Source organism: Lepidochelys kempii, chromosome 3, assembly GCF_965140285.1.
Source record: "Lepidochelys kempii isolate rLepKem1 chromosome 3, rLepKem1.hap1, whole genome shotgun sequence".
In the NCBI taxonomy this organism is placed as follows: Eukaryota; Metazoa; Chordata; order Testudines; family Cheloniidae; genus Lepidochelys; species Lepidochelys kempii.
Genome location: NC_136382.1, coordinates 112,759,897 through 112,777,058, shown reverse-complemented (window position 1 = coordinate 112,777,058; position 17,162 = coordinate 112,759,897). Strand labels below are relative to the sequence as shown.

The 17,162-nt window shown below is 38.4% G+C and overlaps 1 protein-coding gene across 11 annotated transcripts in view; it reads right to left on the bottom strand.

The window, feature by feature from the left end:
• The window catches only part of STXBP5 (syntaxin binding protein 5), a 184,306-nt gene that overhangs the window by 39,180 nt on the left and 127,964 nt on the right, over positions 1-17,162 (bottom strand). For 8 of the 11 annotated variants that reach the window (XM_073337576.2, XM_073337566.2, XM_073337569.2 and 5 more), the window contains 2 exons: positions 15,966-16,117; positions 4,058-4,123 (listed from right to left, as the gene is read on the bottom strand). In XM_073337576.2, the coding sequence (XP_073193677.1) occupies positions 4,058-4,123; positions 15,966-16,117 (218 nt within the window). The remainder of the gene's footprint in view (positions 1-4,057; positions 4,124-15,965; positions 16,118-17,162) is intronic. The other 3 variants (XM_073337567.2, XM_073337574.2, XM_073337571.2) reach the window with 1 other exon arrangement.

The following is a 17,162-nucleotide window of genomic DNA, read 5'->3' as shown; positions in this document are numbered from 1 at the left end:
ATGGTGAATGGGCTACGATTTATGAACCACTGTTTTAGAGACATTTAACTTGGTGGCTTTTTTAATCTTATTAAAATACCCAACACTGCAGGTTTTTAAATCACTAAAAAAACCCCACACCAATAGAAAGGACAGAAAGTGTTACAAGGGTATTATTTTCTTACTATTTTAGGTATCCAAGCATGGCACTTTGTATATTTTATGCAACTTTATCCAGGGCACTAGATGAGGGAAACAAAGTTTAATGCTTTTATAATCTCTTTGTTTTGGTTTTCATTTTGTTTCTGCTGTAATTTAGTTCTCGGTGTCTCAAAGCTAGAGGATGCTCTGCCAACTAGCAAGGGCATGGAGCCTTTTTTATAGCTGTAAATCTGTGTAACCACGCAGTGGAGGAAGTTAGAGGGTAACTGAAGTTGCAGCTCTGTTCATTTGGAAGACTCAAATTGTCACACCATTCATGCTGTAGCTTCAGTTGACCGAAGAGGTCTCAGACTTTCAGTCCCAAACACTGATCTTCCAGACTGTTGTACAACCAGTCTCCTAATCAAGCTCTAGTTGAGCATTATTTTATAACTGTAAGCTCCAAAACCATATTCACTGAATTTTTAAAAAATGCCAAGCTTAATAAAGTTAAAGTTATATTTGGATATTGCAGTCTTACCCCATAGCTAGTCTCTCCCTAACTAGACAAACTCCAAACACCAAAATCTGCCTTCTATTCTCTGCAACTTTAGTCTATCAGTGTTTGATGCTCTGATTTCTTCTGGAGCTCCTAAGTTCTGACAATATCCACTCCCCACCTTCCCAGCATCTCATAGGTCCTCCCCAGTCTTGTTGCCCTCTCCAAGGCCTTGTCTACACTACTGTGGTAAGTAGACCTAAGTTACGCTACTCCGGCTAAGTGAATAATGTAGCTGCAGTTGACATAGCTTAGGTTGACTTACTGCGGTGTCTACACCATGCTGAGTTGACGGGAGATGCTCTCCCGGTGACTTACCTTAATCTTCTCATTCCAGTGGGGTACCTGAGAGTGCTCTGCAGTCGATTTAGCGGGTCTTCACTAGACTCACTAAATTGACCCCTTCTAAATCGATCGCAGCAGCATTGATCCCCGGTAAGTGTAGATATGGCCTAAGAGTCCCTCTGTGAAGCCAACAACTTATTATCTCCAGCCCCATAGATCCCATTTCTCCATTTTCTGTTACTGCAAATTAAATGTTTAAGTTATCTTAAGAAGCCCACTTCTGAATTTTAATCTAATTCAAGACAAAACATACCCAGGATGGATGTTTGTTTTTTATTACCTACCCAGCAGAGTGTGTTAAATTTCTGCACTATGCATGTATATTCTTTGGTTCTTCTATGACAGAATACAAGTAGAATTTATTTAAATACTGTACCTGACCCCTAACTCAGATAGAAAAAATTGATTGGGGGCGGGGCGGGGAGAGATTATGTTAAATGAATTTACTGAAATTTTTGAATTTCAAATTTAAGTACAGTGTTGAATCCAGTGTTTTTTCCCTCATAAAGTCTTTGAAGACTGGTGATAAGCTGGAAATACTGATGAAAAACCCACCCTATTTCTTTTCTTCTTTATCACCTTCCCAGTCTTCTTCCTTTCTTTGTTTTCCAAGTTTTCCTTCCTTAGTTTAAGGTTCACTATATTCCTTCCACCTGCGATGTCTACATAAAGATTTTTCTGGGGCCCATGATACCTGACTTTCACAAAAGATGCTAATCCTTGCAGGATGAATATTTTTGGGTGTCTCCTTATTTCTCTACCTTTCCTTTCCTCCCCATATGTTCCCCATGCTTTTTTCTCTTTGCTTGCCCTCTTCTCATCCGTGAAATGTCTACTTTTTCACCTCTTCTCGTTGTCAGTCTTTTCTCGTGAAACACACTCATTTACTCCTAAAATTGCTATCTTTTGAAAAAACAAAAGAAATCAACAAAACCAAAACAACCCACACATACCAAATAATTATACCTCAGTCAATATTTTACGGTTCATTTATATTAATCCTTTTATTGGAATTATCTCCTTAGCTCTATTAACTAAATTATTATTTTTTTAATCAAAACTTGTCTTAAATTTAAATGTCCAGGTTAGGTCATTTTACTTACTCTACCTGTCAAATTCAAGTAGTTCAGTTAGAACTATCACCAGCATCACCTAAAATCTAGGCAGAAGTATTTCACTGAAACAACAGCAGAATACAGTAAGTGGATCATAGATTTTTGCATCTACTGGACATGGTGGGGGATGAGCGTTTTTTTGTTTGGTTACACAAATAGGAAGCACATCTTTGAATCCAAATGAGGGAAATACTTCTCTACACCAGAGTATAGGGTAGCCCAAAATCAGGTTTAACACTTCAACAAACTCTGTATTTAGGTAACTATATCATAGCAACACACTTCTTTAGTAGAATTTGGTTATAAAATGTGAAGTAGAGTTTGTCTGTTTTTAAATGTAAAGTAGAATTAATCTACTAATCATGTCCTGGTCAAATTCCAATTCCATTCTCAATTGCCCTTCTGAAAAGGAAAATCTTAACTGTTGACAGATTGACAGTCTGATGATGTACACTGAAACTCTGAATACAGTTTGAAGAGCAGAGTATGAATTTGTTGACATTCTGGGATCCCTAAAAGACGTATCCTTTTTACCCAAGCTTTCAATAAGGGCTTTAGGCTATAGAGGGTATAAATAGGATCAAAGACTTTGGTATTTAGTATTCTTTATAGGCTGTTGTGGTAAGGATCATTCATAGTGGCATTAGTTTATTCATGAGATGAATTAATTTTAATATATGTTCCCACCCAGTCCTTTTAGGCACTTTTTAAATATCCAGATAAAATAAATCTGCAATTTTAAATCGTAATCATCTCATCAGACTAGAGCTTCTGAGGGAGAATGAGTAAAACGATAGCTCCCATTAAGAGTATGATGAAAGTGATGGGAAAGTGAAACAGTGACAGATATTTCTAGACACTTTTGAAAATTCATTTTTAATACTATATATATTCATTATGAGTGCATTCTTAAGTATTTGGAAGAGCGGAGCCCTAATGAGTTATTATTCATTAAACTATTGAGCTATTAGAGTGAATCACCGCAGTTTTCCTTTAAAAATCCAGCTCCAGTGTAATGGAAAAGCCAACTTATTTGGAGTGGGGAGCTCCTATTTTGGAAGTCTGCTAGCTTCCAGAAAATTCTGAGAGCCTGACAAAAATTTTCAGCTACCACCCTCATGAGAAAATGGCAGTAAACTCACACTATAAAAGTCAGTCAAAAATAGCTTTCCCCAAAAAACAGGATTTTTTTTCCCTTTATCAAAGATTTTACCATGTAAACCTGTATTAAAAACAGAAAAACCTTAGCAGTACCAGTTGGAACTTGTGATTTGCACAGATATGGAAATCACTTAAACTATTATTGTAGTCACAAGTTGCAAGTGTGTCATATTACCGGTATCTCAGGAGCTCCACACTGCAATCTCTAGCCAAGATCCCTTTTCCTCCCTGGCTGTGAAGTAAATATATATATATATATCTATGATAGCCTTTTTCTTTCCATCGTGTTGTATTCATTTTGCCATATATTATAGACACACAACACACACACACACACACACAAGTGATTGACAAAATTAATAGGAAAAGCACTCATAAAATATACTGTAGCATGAGACCCTCACTTTCCTCACAGCCTCATAGATAGCATGTATTTCCAATCTAAGAATATCTTTGCCTGTGTGCTGTCTCCCTGAAGCATAACTATTTGAAACTCACACATGCCACTTGACTCATCCTTACTAGAAACTAGGTTTATATTTCCAAGTCAGATAAATTGTCCTTGATTTAAACCAGAATTCTGTAATGGTTAATGAAATCTTAAATGGCAAAATGAATAAAACATGATGGAAAGAAAAAGCTAACATAGACGGTTTCTATATAATTACTTAGCAAGCATTTCTGGCACAACTTAGAACAATGCGTGTCACATTCTGTGCAACTATAATGTTAAAGTATTTGAAAAAACTGTAGTTACCCGAAGTCGGTGACTTGCAGCGATCCTCTGGCACTGTAGTCCCTTCATTAATATCACAAAGACCTGCTGAAAAATACAAAGAACAATTTAAAATAGAAAATAAAATTGCTGTTTACAATCTTTCCTGAACTAGAACTTGTGAACTTTTAGCCTCTATATTACACTAAGCAAGTGTTTCTCCCACTTGACAGGGGGAGTGAGGGGAGATTTTTTATTTATTTATTTATTTAATAAGTCTTTCACTTAAGAGGCTGACCTCAGTTACAGCACTAAAATAGTCTGTTTGACAGAAGAATTATAGTATTACCTCAGAAATACTGAAACTTTTCACTAGATTTTTTTAATCAATTCGTCAATATTTAATCAGAAAAATAATATTTGGCAAACATTTAAGAAAAAAAAGACTAACAGATTTATTTGGGCATAAGCTTTTGTGGGCTAGAACATGAAGCGGGTTCCAGCCCATGAGAGCTTATGCCCAAATAAATCTGTTAGTCTTTAAGGTGCCACCAGACTCCTTGTTTTTGTGGTTGCAGACTAACACGGCTACCCCCTGATATTTAAATTTCAACACATCATTTGTCAAGTCATAAAGAAAACAGGGGATCAGAAACTCCATTTGTATCTCTAGTAGGCAGTATGCAACATATGGGATCCCAATGGTTTGACTTCCTTCTTTGCATCTAATTCTGCATTCTTTAAGTGTGCAAAGTTATCATTTCTTTCAGTGAAAGAATCTTGTAACTACAGTCTTGTGATTTGTATGATGATGGTGTCATATTGAGTGTTATATGAAAGTCCTCAACAGGGGAAAAATAATTTCACTCCCCAAAAATAAACCATAACCACCTTATATCATCAATCCATTTCTGAAATGAAATCAGTGAGTTCTGTTGAAAAACCAATGGTAAAGGATCACCTAAGTGTGGCTTCAGGAATATAGTATAACTTTACCCCAAAAAAGGAAAGTTTTCTTATTTCACAGTATACATGTTCAATGCACATGTATACTGTCCAAAACAAAAGAGTAAAGTATGACCTAAAATGTTAAGTGAAATAAGAAAACTAATTTATGTTTGTGATAAAATCAGATGAATAGGAGGATTTCAATATTAAGGAATTCTATAAAATACTTTAAGATTAACATGTGACCACTATTGTGTATTTTAAAATAATTTCTACTTTCCTTTTTTGGGGTAAAGTTATACTATATTCCTGAAGCCACACTTAGGTGATCCTTTACCATTGGTTTTTCAACAGAACTCACTGATTTCATTTCAGAAATGGATTGATGATATAAGGTGGTTATGGTTTATTTTTGGGGAGTGAAATTATTTTTCCCCTGTTGAGGACTTTCATATAACACTCAATATGACACCATCATCATACAAATCACAAGACTGTAGTTACAAGATTCTTTCACTGAAAGAAATGATAACTTTGCACACTTAAAGAATGCAGAATTAGATGCAAAGAAGGAAGTCAAACCATTGGGATCCCATATGTTGCATACTGCCTACTAGAGATACAAATGGAGTTTCTGATCCCCTGTTTTCTTTATGACTTGACAAATGATGTGTTGAAATTTAAATATCAGGGGGTAGCCGTGTTAGTCTGCATCCACAAAAACAACAAGGAGTCTGGTGGCACCTTAAAGACTAACAGATTTATTTGGGCATAAGCTCTCATGGGCTGGAACCCACTTCATGTTCTAGCCCACAAAAGCTTATGCCCAAATAAATCTGTTAGTCTTTAAGGTGCCACCGGACTCCTTGTTGTTTTTTTAAATTTAAAGTTACCAGTTATGCTTTTTGTTTTTGTTTTTTATTAAAAGCTTTCACTATGTTTTTTAAGAATATTAACCTTCTCAGAGGATCTGTTATGATGGACCATGCTAATCTAAATACAAGTACTAATTGCACAAATGAAACACAACTGAATCATTTGTTAGAAGAAAGTATCTGCATGTGCAGAACAAGATTTTCAACACAGTGCAATCATAGTTTAGTGTCTGAACCTTCTTCGGAAAAAACCCCACGAATGTGTAGAGACTATGGAGGAGATGGGGAGGGTTACACACACCAAGTCAGAACAGACAGAATCAAGCTGTACTCACTTGCACCTGTGCAACTCTACAGACTTCAGTGTGTTTGCATTGTTGATATAGAGGGCAAAAGTAGATGCAAAAAGCAGTTTTTCTTATTTCAAAACTCTGGGGTACTTAGTTGTTATCTTCTGGAGTCTGGGTTAACAAATGAATATTTTCTGAATGTCAAAACCAAAGACTTATCCTGTGAGGAAAAAAGTTACTTAACCTTACTGTAACTATGGTTCTTCAAAATGTTGTCATCAATGTGGATCCCACTCAAGGTATGCACCTTCTCTTGAACTGCATTTTCCATTGGGCCACACCTGCACTATGCATGTTCTCATAGAAATCACAGAACTGCAAGGGACCTCGAGAGGTCATCTAGTCCAATCCCCTGCATTCAAGGCAGGACTAAGTATTATCTGGACTCAGACTTTAAGGTCAGAAGGGACCATTATGATCGTCTAGTCTGCATAACGCAGGCCACAGAATCTCACCCATCCACTCCTGTAACAAGCCCCTGACCTATGTCTGAGCTATTGAAATCCTCAACTCATGGTTTAAAGACTTCAAGGTGCAGAGAATCTCCAGCAAGTGACCCGTGCCCCATGCTGCAGAGGAAGGCGAAAAAACCCCAGGGCCTCTGCCAATCTGCCCTGGAGGAAAATTTCTTCCCGACCCCAAATATAGCCATCAGCTAAACCCTGAGCATGTGGGCAAGACTCACCAGCCAGACACCCAGGAAAATTCTCTGTAGTAACTCAGATCCCACCCTATCTAGTGTCCCATCACAGGCCATTGGGCATATTTACAGCTAATAGTCAAAGATAATTTAATTGCCAAAATTAGGCTATCCCATCACACCATCCCCCTCCATAAACTTATCAAACTTAGTCTTGAAGCCACATATGTCTCTTGCCTCCACTGCTTCCCTTGGAAGACTATTCCAGAACTTCACTTCTCTGATGGTTAGTCCATCCGACAGCTGTTTGTCCAACCCTGCTCTTAAAAATCCCCAATGATGAAGATTCCACCACCTCCCTAGGAAATTTATTTCAGTGCTTACCCACTCTGACAGTTAGGAGGTTTTTCTTAATGTCCAACCTAAACCGCCTGTAGCGAGGCAACGACTCACTGATGTGGCGCCTCCTGCTGGTAGTCTTGGGAATTAGCTCTTCCAGCCTGGAGTGCCCTCCGCAAGCCGGTGTCTCGCCTGCAGCTGGCCCAGTGTCCCTCCCAGACTCCAGTTCCCCCTTTCCCTTGGGGTTCTGCCCCAGCAGTACCCCCACGCATCTCCTTCCTGGGGAACCCCCAACCCTCTAAACCCATCTTGCCTCAGTGGCTACTGCCCATCATCATCTAGCCCCTGCTCACTGGGGCAGACTGCAGTGTAATGGCCACTCATCACCGGCAAGGGGTTAGGACCAGCTGCCTCTGCCTATTCCCCGACTGCCCCTCTGCAGCCCCAGGACCTTTCTGGGCCTGCAGTCTGGGGGTTTACCAGGCTGGAGCTCCCCAGCTCCCTTTGCCCTTCCCCAGCACTGCTCTGCTTAAGGTACCTCGCTCTCAGGCAGCTAGCCCTTCCCACTCCAGGGCTAGAGTGAGACTCCTTTGAGCTCCTGGCTCACAGCGCTTTTATAGGGCCAGCTGTGGCCTGATTGGGCACGGCCCCAGCTGTGGCTGCTTCCCCCAGTCAGCCTAGCTCTTCCCAGCCACAGCCCTCTCCAAGGCTGCTTTTACTATTGGCTCCCCCAGGCAGCCCTCTCTCCAAAGACTGTTTTAACCCCTTCAGGGCCAGAGTGGAGTGACTACCCCGCTACACCGCCCTTGCTGCAATTTAAGCCCATTGCTTCTTGTCCTATCCTCAGAGGTTAAGAACAATTTTTCTCCCTCCTTCTTGTAACAAAATTTTATCTACTTGAAAACTATCATCATGTCCCCTTTCAACCTTCTCTTCTCCAGACTAAACAAACCCAATTTTTTTAATCTTCGCTCACAGATCGTGTTTTCTAGACTTTTAATCGTTTTTGTTGCTCTTCTCTGGACTTTCTCCAATTTGTCCACATCTTTCCTGAAATATGGTGCCCAGAACTGGACTCAATACTCCAGCTGAGGTCTAATCAGCATGGAGTAGAGCGGAAGAATTACTTCTGATGTCTTGCTTACAATACTCCTGCTAATACATCCCAGAATTATGTTTTCTTTTTTTGCAATAGAGTTACACTGTTGACTCATATTTAGCTTGTGATCCATTATGACGTCCAGATCTCTTTCCACAATACTACTTCCAAGACAGTCATTTCCCATTTTGTATGTGTGCAGCCAATTGTCTCTTCCTAAGTGGAGTACTTTGCATTTGTCCTTATTGAATTGCATCCTATTTACTTCAGACTATTTCTCCAGTTTGTCCAGATCATTTTGAATTTTAATCTTATCCTCCAAAGCACTTGCAACCCCTCCCAGCTTGGTATCGTCCGCAAACTTTAAGTGTACTCTCTATGCCATTATTTAAATCATTGATGAAGATATTGACCAGAACTGGACCCAGAACCGATCCCCGCTGGACCCCCTCGTTATGCCCTTCCAGCATGACTGTGAATCGCTGATAACTACTCTCCGGGAATGATTTTCCAACCAGTTATGCACCCACCTTATAATAGCTCCATCTAGGTTGTATTTCCATAGTTTGTTTATGAGAAGATCATGCAAGACAGTATCAAAAGCCTTACTAAAGTCAATATATACCATATCTACACTTCCCCTCCCCGCATCCACAAGTCTTGTTACCCTGTCAAAGAAAGCTATCAGGTTGGTTTGACATGATTTGTTCTTCACAAATCCATGCTGACTGTTATTTATCACCTTATCTTCTAGGTATTAAGCAATCAATTTGCAAACTATTTGCCCCGTTATCTTTCCAGGTACAGAAGTTAAGCTGACTGGTCTGTAATTCCCTGGGTTGTCCTTATTTCCCTTTTTATAGGTGGGCACTATAGAAGCACTATGAGTTTCTACCCCACTACAGTGATGTTAACACTGCCTTTTCAAACTTGGCATCTGGTCTTGCAGCTAGGTCAAGAGCATAGGTCTTAACAAAAGCCAGGGGATTACTCTAGGCAGCTTCCTTATGGATTTCAGACATGGGAATGTTCCAGAAGCAGGCAGAGGAAGCAGCTTGTCTACTAACAGAGTGACCTTTGAAATTTGGAGGGAAAGGTTTATCAGTCATTTCATAGCAGAATGATATGCACTATGTGGTCCACTTTGATATTCTCTGGCAGAGGAAAGCTTGACTCTTCAAAACACCAAAGATGGCAATAAAGAGATGAGAAGCCGGGATGAAGAGCTTTGTAATTTAACAAGACCCTTTCAATGTCCAAATTGTGGAGTGGTTTCGCTCCACAAGAGTGAGGTTTAGGGGAGAAAACAGATAAACTGGTTCAAATAAAATTCCAAAACCCCTTAAGGGATAAACTTAGGATGAAGTCTCAATACCACCTTATGCCTGTACAATGTTGGGTAAAGGGGTATCAACAATAAGAGCCTGGAGTTCACTGACCCTGCAGCTGAAGTGATAGCGACTAAGAGTATCATCTTGAGAGTGAGGTCGTGTAAGCAGCATTCAGAAAGTGGCTTGAAAAGGGGGCTCCATGAGGTTTGCAAGGACAATATTAAGATTCCAAGTAGGAGGGTTCTTGGACGCATGAGTAAGTATGCAGTAACCCTTTCAGGAATCTGGTTACTGTGGGCTGTGAGTAAACTGAACATAACTGAACAAGTGGATGGCATACAGAGACTGCTGGTAAGGTGGTGCTCTATGTACCTGAATGAAAAGCCAGGTTTGTAGGGATGCAGCCCCAGAAGGAAGCACTGGGAGGGACTGAGTACTGGTCACAAGCAGGTTTATGGGACTGCAGCTGGGGAAGGCATGTCCCCACATTTCCTTTCCTGGCTGCCGTCTCACAAACCTGCCTGTAGAGGTGGGTCCTTTTTTCTCAAAAAATGTTGTCAATAAATGGTATGCTGTTGCCTACATACCATTTACATTAAAGTCAATGGGACAGTATTGGTTCCTGGCAAAATCTTGTTATTAACTGGATGTTGTCAATATCCACGTATTCAGTGGACTCCACTGTAATATATTGCAAATGTGTTGTCTGTTAAGAACTGCGGCGTGGAATTCTGTAGTACAGGCAGCAAGGTAACCTGATCACTTGCAGCTCTGACACGTTTTGTGAAGGGACACATCTTTTTCAGACTATATTCCATGTATCTGGAGGTGATTCAGGTGGGCACCCCAACCTGTTCCAGACACATCCATAATCAGTGCAGTTGTGGGAGGCGGAAGCGAGAAGACCCTTCTTACTGTTTTTGGGATTAACCACCAGGTCAGTCCTGATAGGACCACTGACAGTAATGCTGATAATGCTGAGTAGTATGGTGGACCACAACTCATACTCACCTGATGTTTTGTAGGAGAATGGATGGACTTTAGCCAGGCTTATAATGGATGCGGGTGCAATCTGGCAAGCAGTGTCATCTAAATGCAGGCTCACATATGCTAGGCCATATGACATAAGACCTTTTGTCTTTTCACCAACTTTTTAAAATATTCCAAAAAATGTTCATCTTGTTAATTCATTAACTGATACATTTTACATAGTACATCAATGTTCTTTCTACAAAAAATACACACATATAAAGAAACACCACAGACATAAGGCTGATAGTGAGGTAGGGCAGCTATAGCTCCTTCCTTTTATAGCTCATTTTGTTCCTTCATTTGGACAGAACATAATGGAAGAGGTTGATGAAAATACAAGGGATTTCTCCCGTCAGCAGTTCTCATCCCTACCAACTCTGGAAGAAACAGCTTTAACGTATAATAGCAGTATGTTTTGCTGTCACAAGAGCATCATGCTGACTGAACCTAGTTTGCTTAAATGAGATAAAAGGCCAGAAATCCTCTTGGCTACATACTCAAAGTACACACATCTGTGTTGTTGTGATGCCATGATTTTAAAATAAATTTTGAAACTGGTGCTCCCATTGCAGAGAATATCAAGGTATTTTCAGTTTCTCTTCGTGCAGCAATAGTATCAGTAAATTTACATGAATGGTTATTTGAGGGAGATGGGTAAGAGCAAGACTACTAAGAAGAACATAAGTCGGTTATGAGCACACTACTGCTGCTGAAGATGTGCTAGGCATAAAAATGCATTTCAAGTACTAAATTTTTAGATTTTTTAAAAACATCAAATTTCCACATCAAAAACCACTTTCCAAATAAACCACTTTCTTTCAAAGCTCAAACAAGATCATGTTAATACTTTGCATTTTGAAACCAGGTTATACTTGAGTCAGGGATGCTGCAAATAAAAAAAAATTCTGATAATTTCACACAGCTCTACCTTATAAGATATTTTACTTCTTTGATAGTTCTATTTAAACATAAAACTATCAATTACGAAACACTATTGCTGTGTAATTTTTTGCAAGTAATAAGAGATTAAGTTAAATGTAACAATCTCTATACTGATGAATCAGATAAAGGGGGTTTTAGCCCACGAAAGCTTATTCCCAAATAAATTTGTTAGTCTCTGAGGTGCCACAAGGATTCCTCGTTGTTTTAATCTCTATACTGGTATGCATTGTGCTTCTGTCTTAGAGATGACCACAAAAGATAAAAAAACAAAAAATATGTTATTGGTGTGTTTGGAGGAAACCTTTTTCATTCTTTAAAATATTCTTCTATAAAATCTGCATTAGTAGAGATTAAACATTTGGCTTCAATTAATTATCCGTACTAAGGCACATGGATTTATTTATCAGAGATCCACATGCCTTAGTGGATACAAAGGATTAGGTAATTGCATGGTTGCTCGAACAGTTTCCTCTCTCCCGGCAAAAAAATACATACCAACAGCTGAAAGCTAGAGATTAATTTAGCAAGCAAACAAGTTTTTAAAAAGTTTAATTAAAGTACATCTCTTTCTTCTCATAAGACAAAACAGTCTTCTATGTGATCAGTTATTCTCCTCTCCCTCGTTTTAAAAAATAAAATAAAAAACAAGAATGAGATTCTGTGTTGCGCCTTTTTGAATTACAGCACAGAATAAGCTGCCCTGGGGAAGGGTTTTATGCTTGCTTTGCACCCACTTGATTATGGAGTATTCTGGGGGCTGGAGCAGGTCTAACATTTTATTCAGTTCTGTGGGTCTGTCTAAATCATGGCAGCCTCCTGGGGGTGCCCTATGTGCTATAGTGCTGCCCTGCATCTCTGCAGTGCTGTGTGCTATGGCCCTGCCTAGATGTACTGTGAGCTCCAGCCACGCATGCTTGGGCTCATTAGGGAGTCCTAAGGAGGCAGTCTTATGACGATCTTTCACAGTTCCTGTATCTGGGGAATCCTGCCCTCAACCAAATGTATTTCGGTGGTGCCACAAGTAAAAGATATGATACACGTATATGATTGAACAAATCATGCCAAAATCAGTTTCTAAAACTAGAGACATAAGGTGGGTGAGGTAATATCCTTTGTTGGACCAACTTCTGTTGGTGAGAAAAGATATTACACTTATCCACCTTGTGTCTAATATCCTGGGACTGACACAGCTACACCACCACTTTCTAAAACTGGACAGTTATTTAAATGGACTAACAAAAAATTCATGGTGTGTGAACAGCAAGTTATTTACATCAAATCCAGATGTTCAAAAATATTTTATTGCCATTAAATGACTGACTTATATGAGAGGTGTGAAGTTTTTTCACAGACTCTGAATAGAAGTTAAAAAGGCCGCACATACAAGGAGCCACAGTCAGCATACCTTAATGAAGCAATGAAAAAAGGAAAGACTAGACACAAACATAGTGTGTTTGAGACAGAAAAACCTACTGAATAACTTGAATAATCAGGATTATATAATGCTTTTGCCAGGCAGACAAACTGTTAGTAAGTGCAACTAAAGTCTGAAGAAAAAAAAAGTCTAAATATCTGAATTCACACTACAAGTCAAGATTCACACAAGTGAAGATTCTCTTTTCATTATCTTTATGAGCCGTACTGGATATTTCAGCTAATAAACATGTACACAGATGTGAAAGAACGGTTCAGTTAATCATGCTGGCAAGATGTTACAGTGACAAAGACCAAGAGCACTAAACAAGTAGTTTCTAGCATCTCCTAGAGTGACTTGTAATCTGACTATATAAAAGCAGTATTAAAGATTACTAACATTTTTCCCTAAGAACCTAAAATATTAAGCCTATCAGACTACCTGTTTTGATCATATCCCATGGAGGTGAGGAGGGAAGTTTCTGTTCTTTTAAAATGAAACGTCTATCCATTAAGGAAAATAAAGGACTAAAAATCTTTGAAATGCTTTATAATACAGTAGGTAATACAAGCAGCAATTGGTGCTTTTCTTAGTTTTGCGTTCACAGTTCAACTACTGAACTTCATTTTGTATTTATTTTGATGTTTCTCAAACCAATGATTTACTATCAAGAAATACCTACCTCAGTTACAGCATCTATAAATCTAAAAAAAGAATGGTGCATATGTGACACTGTACCTCAAGATAGCAACCTGAAGCCCCCATATTCACCTCCGTCATAGGATTATGATAGATTTTGTACAAAGTATGCCTTCTGAGGTATCATTTAAAAAGTATTGATCTGTTGAACCTTAATATCCTATCAGATTGAATATACTATCACTGTATGTGAAGTTATAAAGTTTTCCTATATGTTGTGAGAAACACCCACAGCTTTCAGTTGCAACAAAGAAGCAACCATCATGGTCCAGACAGGTATTAAAGGCTCATCTACTATCCCAGAGTCTTCCCAGAGAAGGCAGGTATACAATGGGGACTGTGTGACCAATAGGGACTGCCTGACCCCCCATGTCACAGCAAGGATTTTTCTAGCTGCTGGAAGAAAGTATAAAAAGGGGACCGTAACAGCACCACTTGTCTCTCTTTCTCCTCCCCCATCCATCTCAACACCTGTAAGATCCTCTGGAAGACAAAGACTTGAAAACTAGGGAGATAAGTCCCAGGCTGGAAGGGAGTCCAGTCTGTGTACTGAGGAACTGTAAACATCTGTTAGGGTGAGAGACAGCTTGATTAAAATCTTGCTTAGTCTGTTAAAGTTAGAAATAAAAATAGAAACTTAGTGTAAATTCTAAGGTAACAAACTTTGATCTCTAAGACCGCTAATTATAATCACTTAAAATCTGTCTTTCTGTAGTTAATTATCTGTTTTATATTGTATTTTACCTGAAACAGTGTGTTTTTGGTTGAAGTACTTGGGGAATCTCAGCTCAGATTACAAAGGCTGGTGCATGTCAACTTTCCTATGAACCTTGAGCAGTGTAAGACAGTATATTTCAGGGGTTCAAGGCTGGGAGCTGGGGTGACTGGCTGGTGCTTCTCTCTGTAAAATTCATGAGTGGCTCAGGGATTATTCATGCAATTTAGCTGGGTGTGTGGCTCTACATACTGACGGCTGAGTGATCATAGCATCTGGAGGGGTTTTGTTACTTATCACTGGCATAGCTTTGTGAGACACCCTAGGTCGGAGAATTAAGGGGGCACAGCGATCCCACAATTCCAGGTTGTACCCCAGGTATCCTGCCACAGTGTGAAACACTTGAGATAAAAGAAGAAGATGCTTGAATCTTCTCCTGGCTCATTTCATCTGAACCAAAACTATCACTGGATGAAATTTTTCAAATAATTCCTTTTTCACTGAAAAGTGGCCATTTTGAGGTAACAATTTTTTTCATGCACACTTTATCATTTTCAAAATAACATTTTTTCATTTAAAAAAATCCACCATGTAACTAAGCTGAACAAAAAGTTGTTTTTCAAAAATATTAGCTGTTTTTATTTCAGAAATTATATGAAGAATTTGAACAAAGGTCACAGCAATTTAAGAAAAACAGAATAGCGATTTCAACTCCTCCCCTCCACACCTAATTTTTTGACACGACCTATTTTACAAGTTTGGATTTACAAATTTAAAATATGCATTTATATTTCATACCCTGAGGTTTCCCCTCTGAGAAGAGCACAATATTCCATGAGGCCAGATAATTATGGACATTCCTAGTGATAAGAAATTTTAAACTGATAGCAGCAGAAGCAAAGGTAGCCAGTTGATGTCCCTTCTATGCTGAGAAAAGTGGTATACGTAAGTGTGAGAAGATTGGTGGGGAGAGCAGACATGACAGGGAAATTGCAGGATATTATCTAGGCATATTTACAAAACTCTGACAATTATAAAGCTATGTTGGTTATTTAATTAAGATCTTTTAAAGTTCTTATAACTTTTGTGTTTAATTTATACTTCTATGAATGTGTACAATGCTTGTCTAGCTGTTGCTTAAGGTGCTTTTAACACAAATTAAAAACACGATTGATCACAATAAAAACAGCAAGTACTTCCCCACCATAAAGCTCAGTCTACAACAAAGCTTAGTCTCATATCACAAATACAACTTAACAACAAGAGAAAAATGACATCTGGGGTCAGTCAGGGAGGATGGGACAAAAATGCAGGAGGGATCTAGCATAGATCCTCTCAGATACCTCTGATTCAAGATATTGAATTGTGAAGAATCATCACGTATGAGAATGCGAATACAAACCAATGTTCCATTAATTATTCTCAAAGATCAGACATGTAACATACATACAAAAATATACATTTTGTGTTGCTAATGTGCTTATATTCAAAGTGGTGACTGACAGCCCAACTATGAGTTATGGAGAAAGATACCGTTGTTGAAATGCAACATCCAACGATTCTTACCTCCTGATGGTTGCCGAGATTTGCGAGGAGATCGAGGTTCCCTACGATAGGGATCATTAGAGCCATACAATTCAATGGTGCCAAGGTTCAAGAGCACTGTCTTCTGCAGGTAATCAACCATTGCAATACCATTACAATTGCCAAAAACTACTCTGGAAGAAGAAGAGTAGGAGGAAAGATTAAGGCTCCAATAAAGTTGCTAATAAGTCAAATGTTGCTATTGTTTTTATTCTCGTATGTAGTACTGTCCTTGACAAAAAATTATAAAAACACTTTTTATTTTAAATGGATCTTTTGAATGAACCTGAAAAAGGATTAAAAAAAATAAATACTTGTGTGAACTAATATTTTAAAGTGCAGTTCACTGCTCTAGAAAGTGACTAAAAATAGTACTTTCTCCTCAATAAACCAGCTTCCTGTAGCTACAGAGTTCACTTACCAAAGAGAGAATTTGAATGGTTTTTACTCCTGTTTGACTCTGCAGAGCCAACATAGATAGCTATGTGACAATTAACTGGATTTAATTATGACTTGTTCATCAACAACACAATTGCTGATATTTGAGTCTAAAGGAATCTCTAATAATATCCAGATTCTAACTGGGGTTTGTAGAGCTGGCATTTAGCAGAACGATCATTTTATTTGCAAAATGAGCAAATTTAAATCAGAAAGAATTTCTACAACTCATTTTATAAAATACACTTTTTTACAGTAGATGCTTTTCTTCCACAGTTAAGTTTCATCTCTAGAATTTACATTTCCCTGTATACCTTTTTTTTTTTTTGGAAGTTCAATATACATTTATGGTGTTATATAAATAGATATAATTACCATAGGCCAAATAATTGGGCAAATTTCCTAATGAAAGATTCTCTCAAAGAAGCCCCCTTCCAACCCCCGAGACACTGTTCCCTTCACTATAATGGATGCAAAATGTACTCTCTCTAATGCTGCCAATACAATTCCTTTTGGTCATTTACTTTATTATTTTAGTGAGAATAACTACCATTACTATGAGGAAAAGGTCTACTGAAGTTCCTTTTAGAAATCTATTTTAATGAACTTATAACTTGCTCTTAGCTAAAACAAGGCAGCTGGACAGGATTCTTTTAAATCTATTACACACAAACTCACATACAACTCTGTACATTTTAAGATTTTTGGTGCACAAAAAAAATCTGAAATCTGAAAATTACA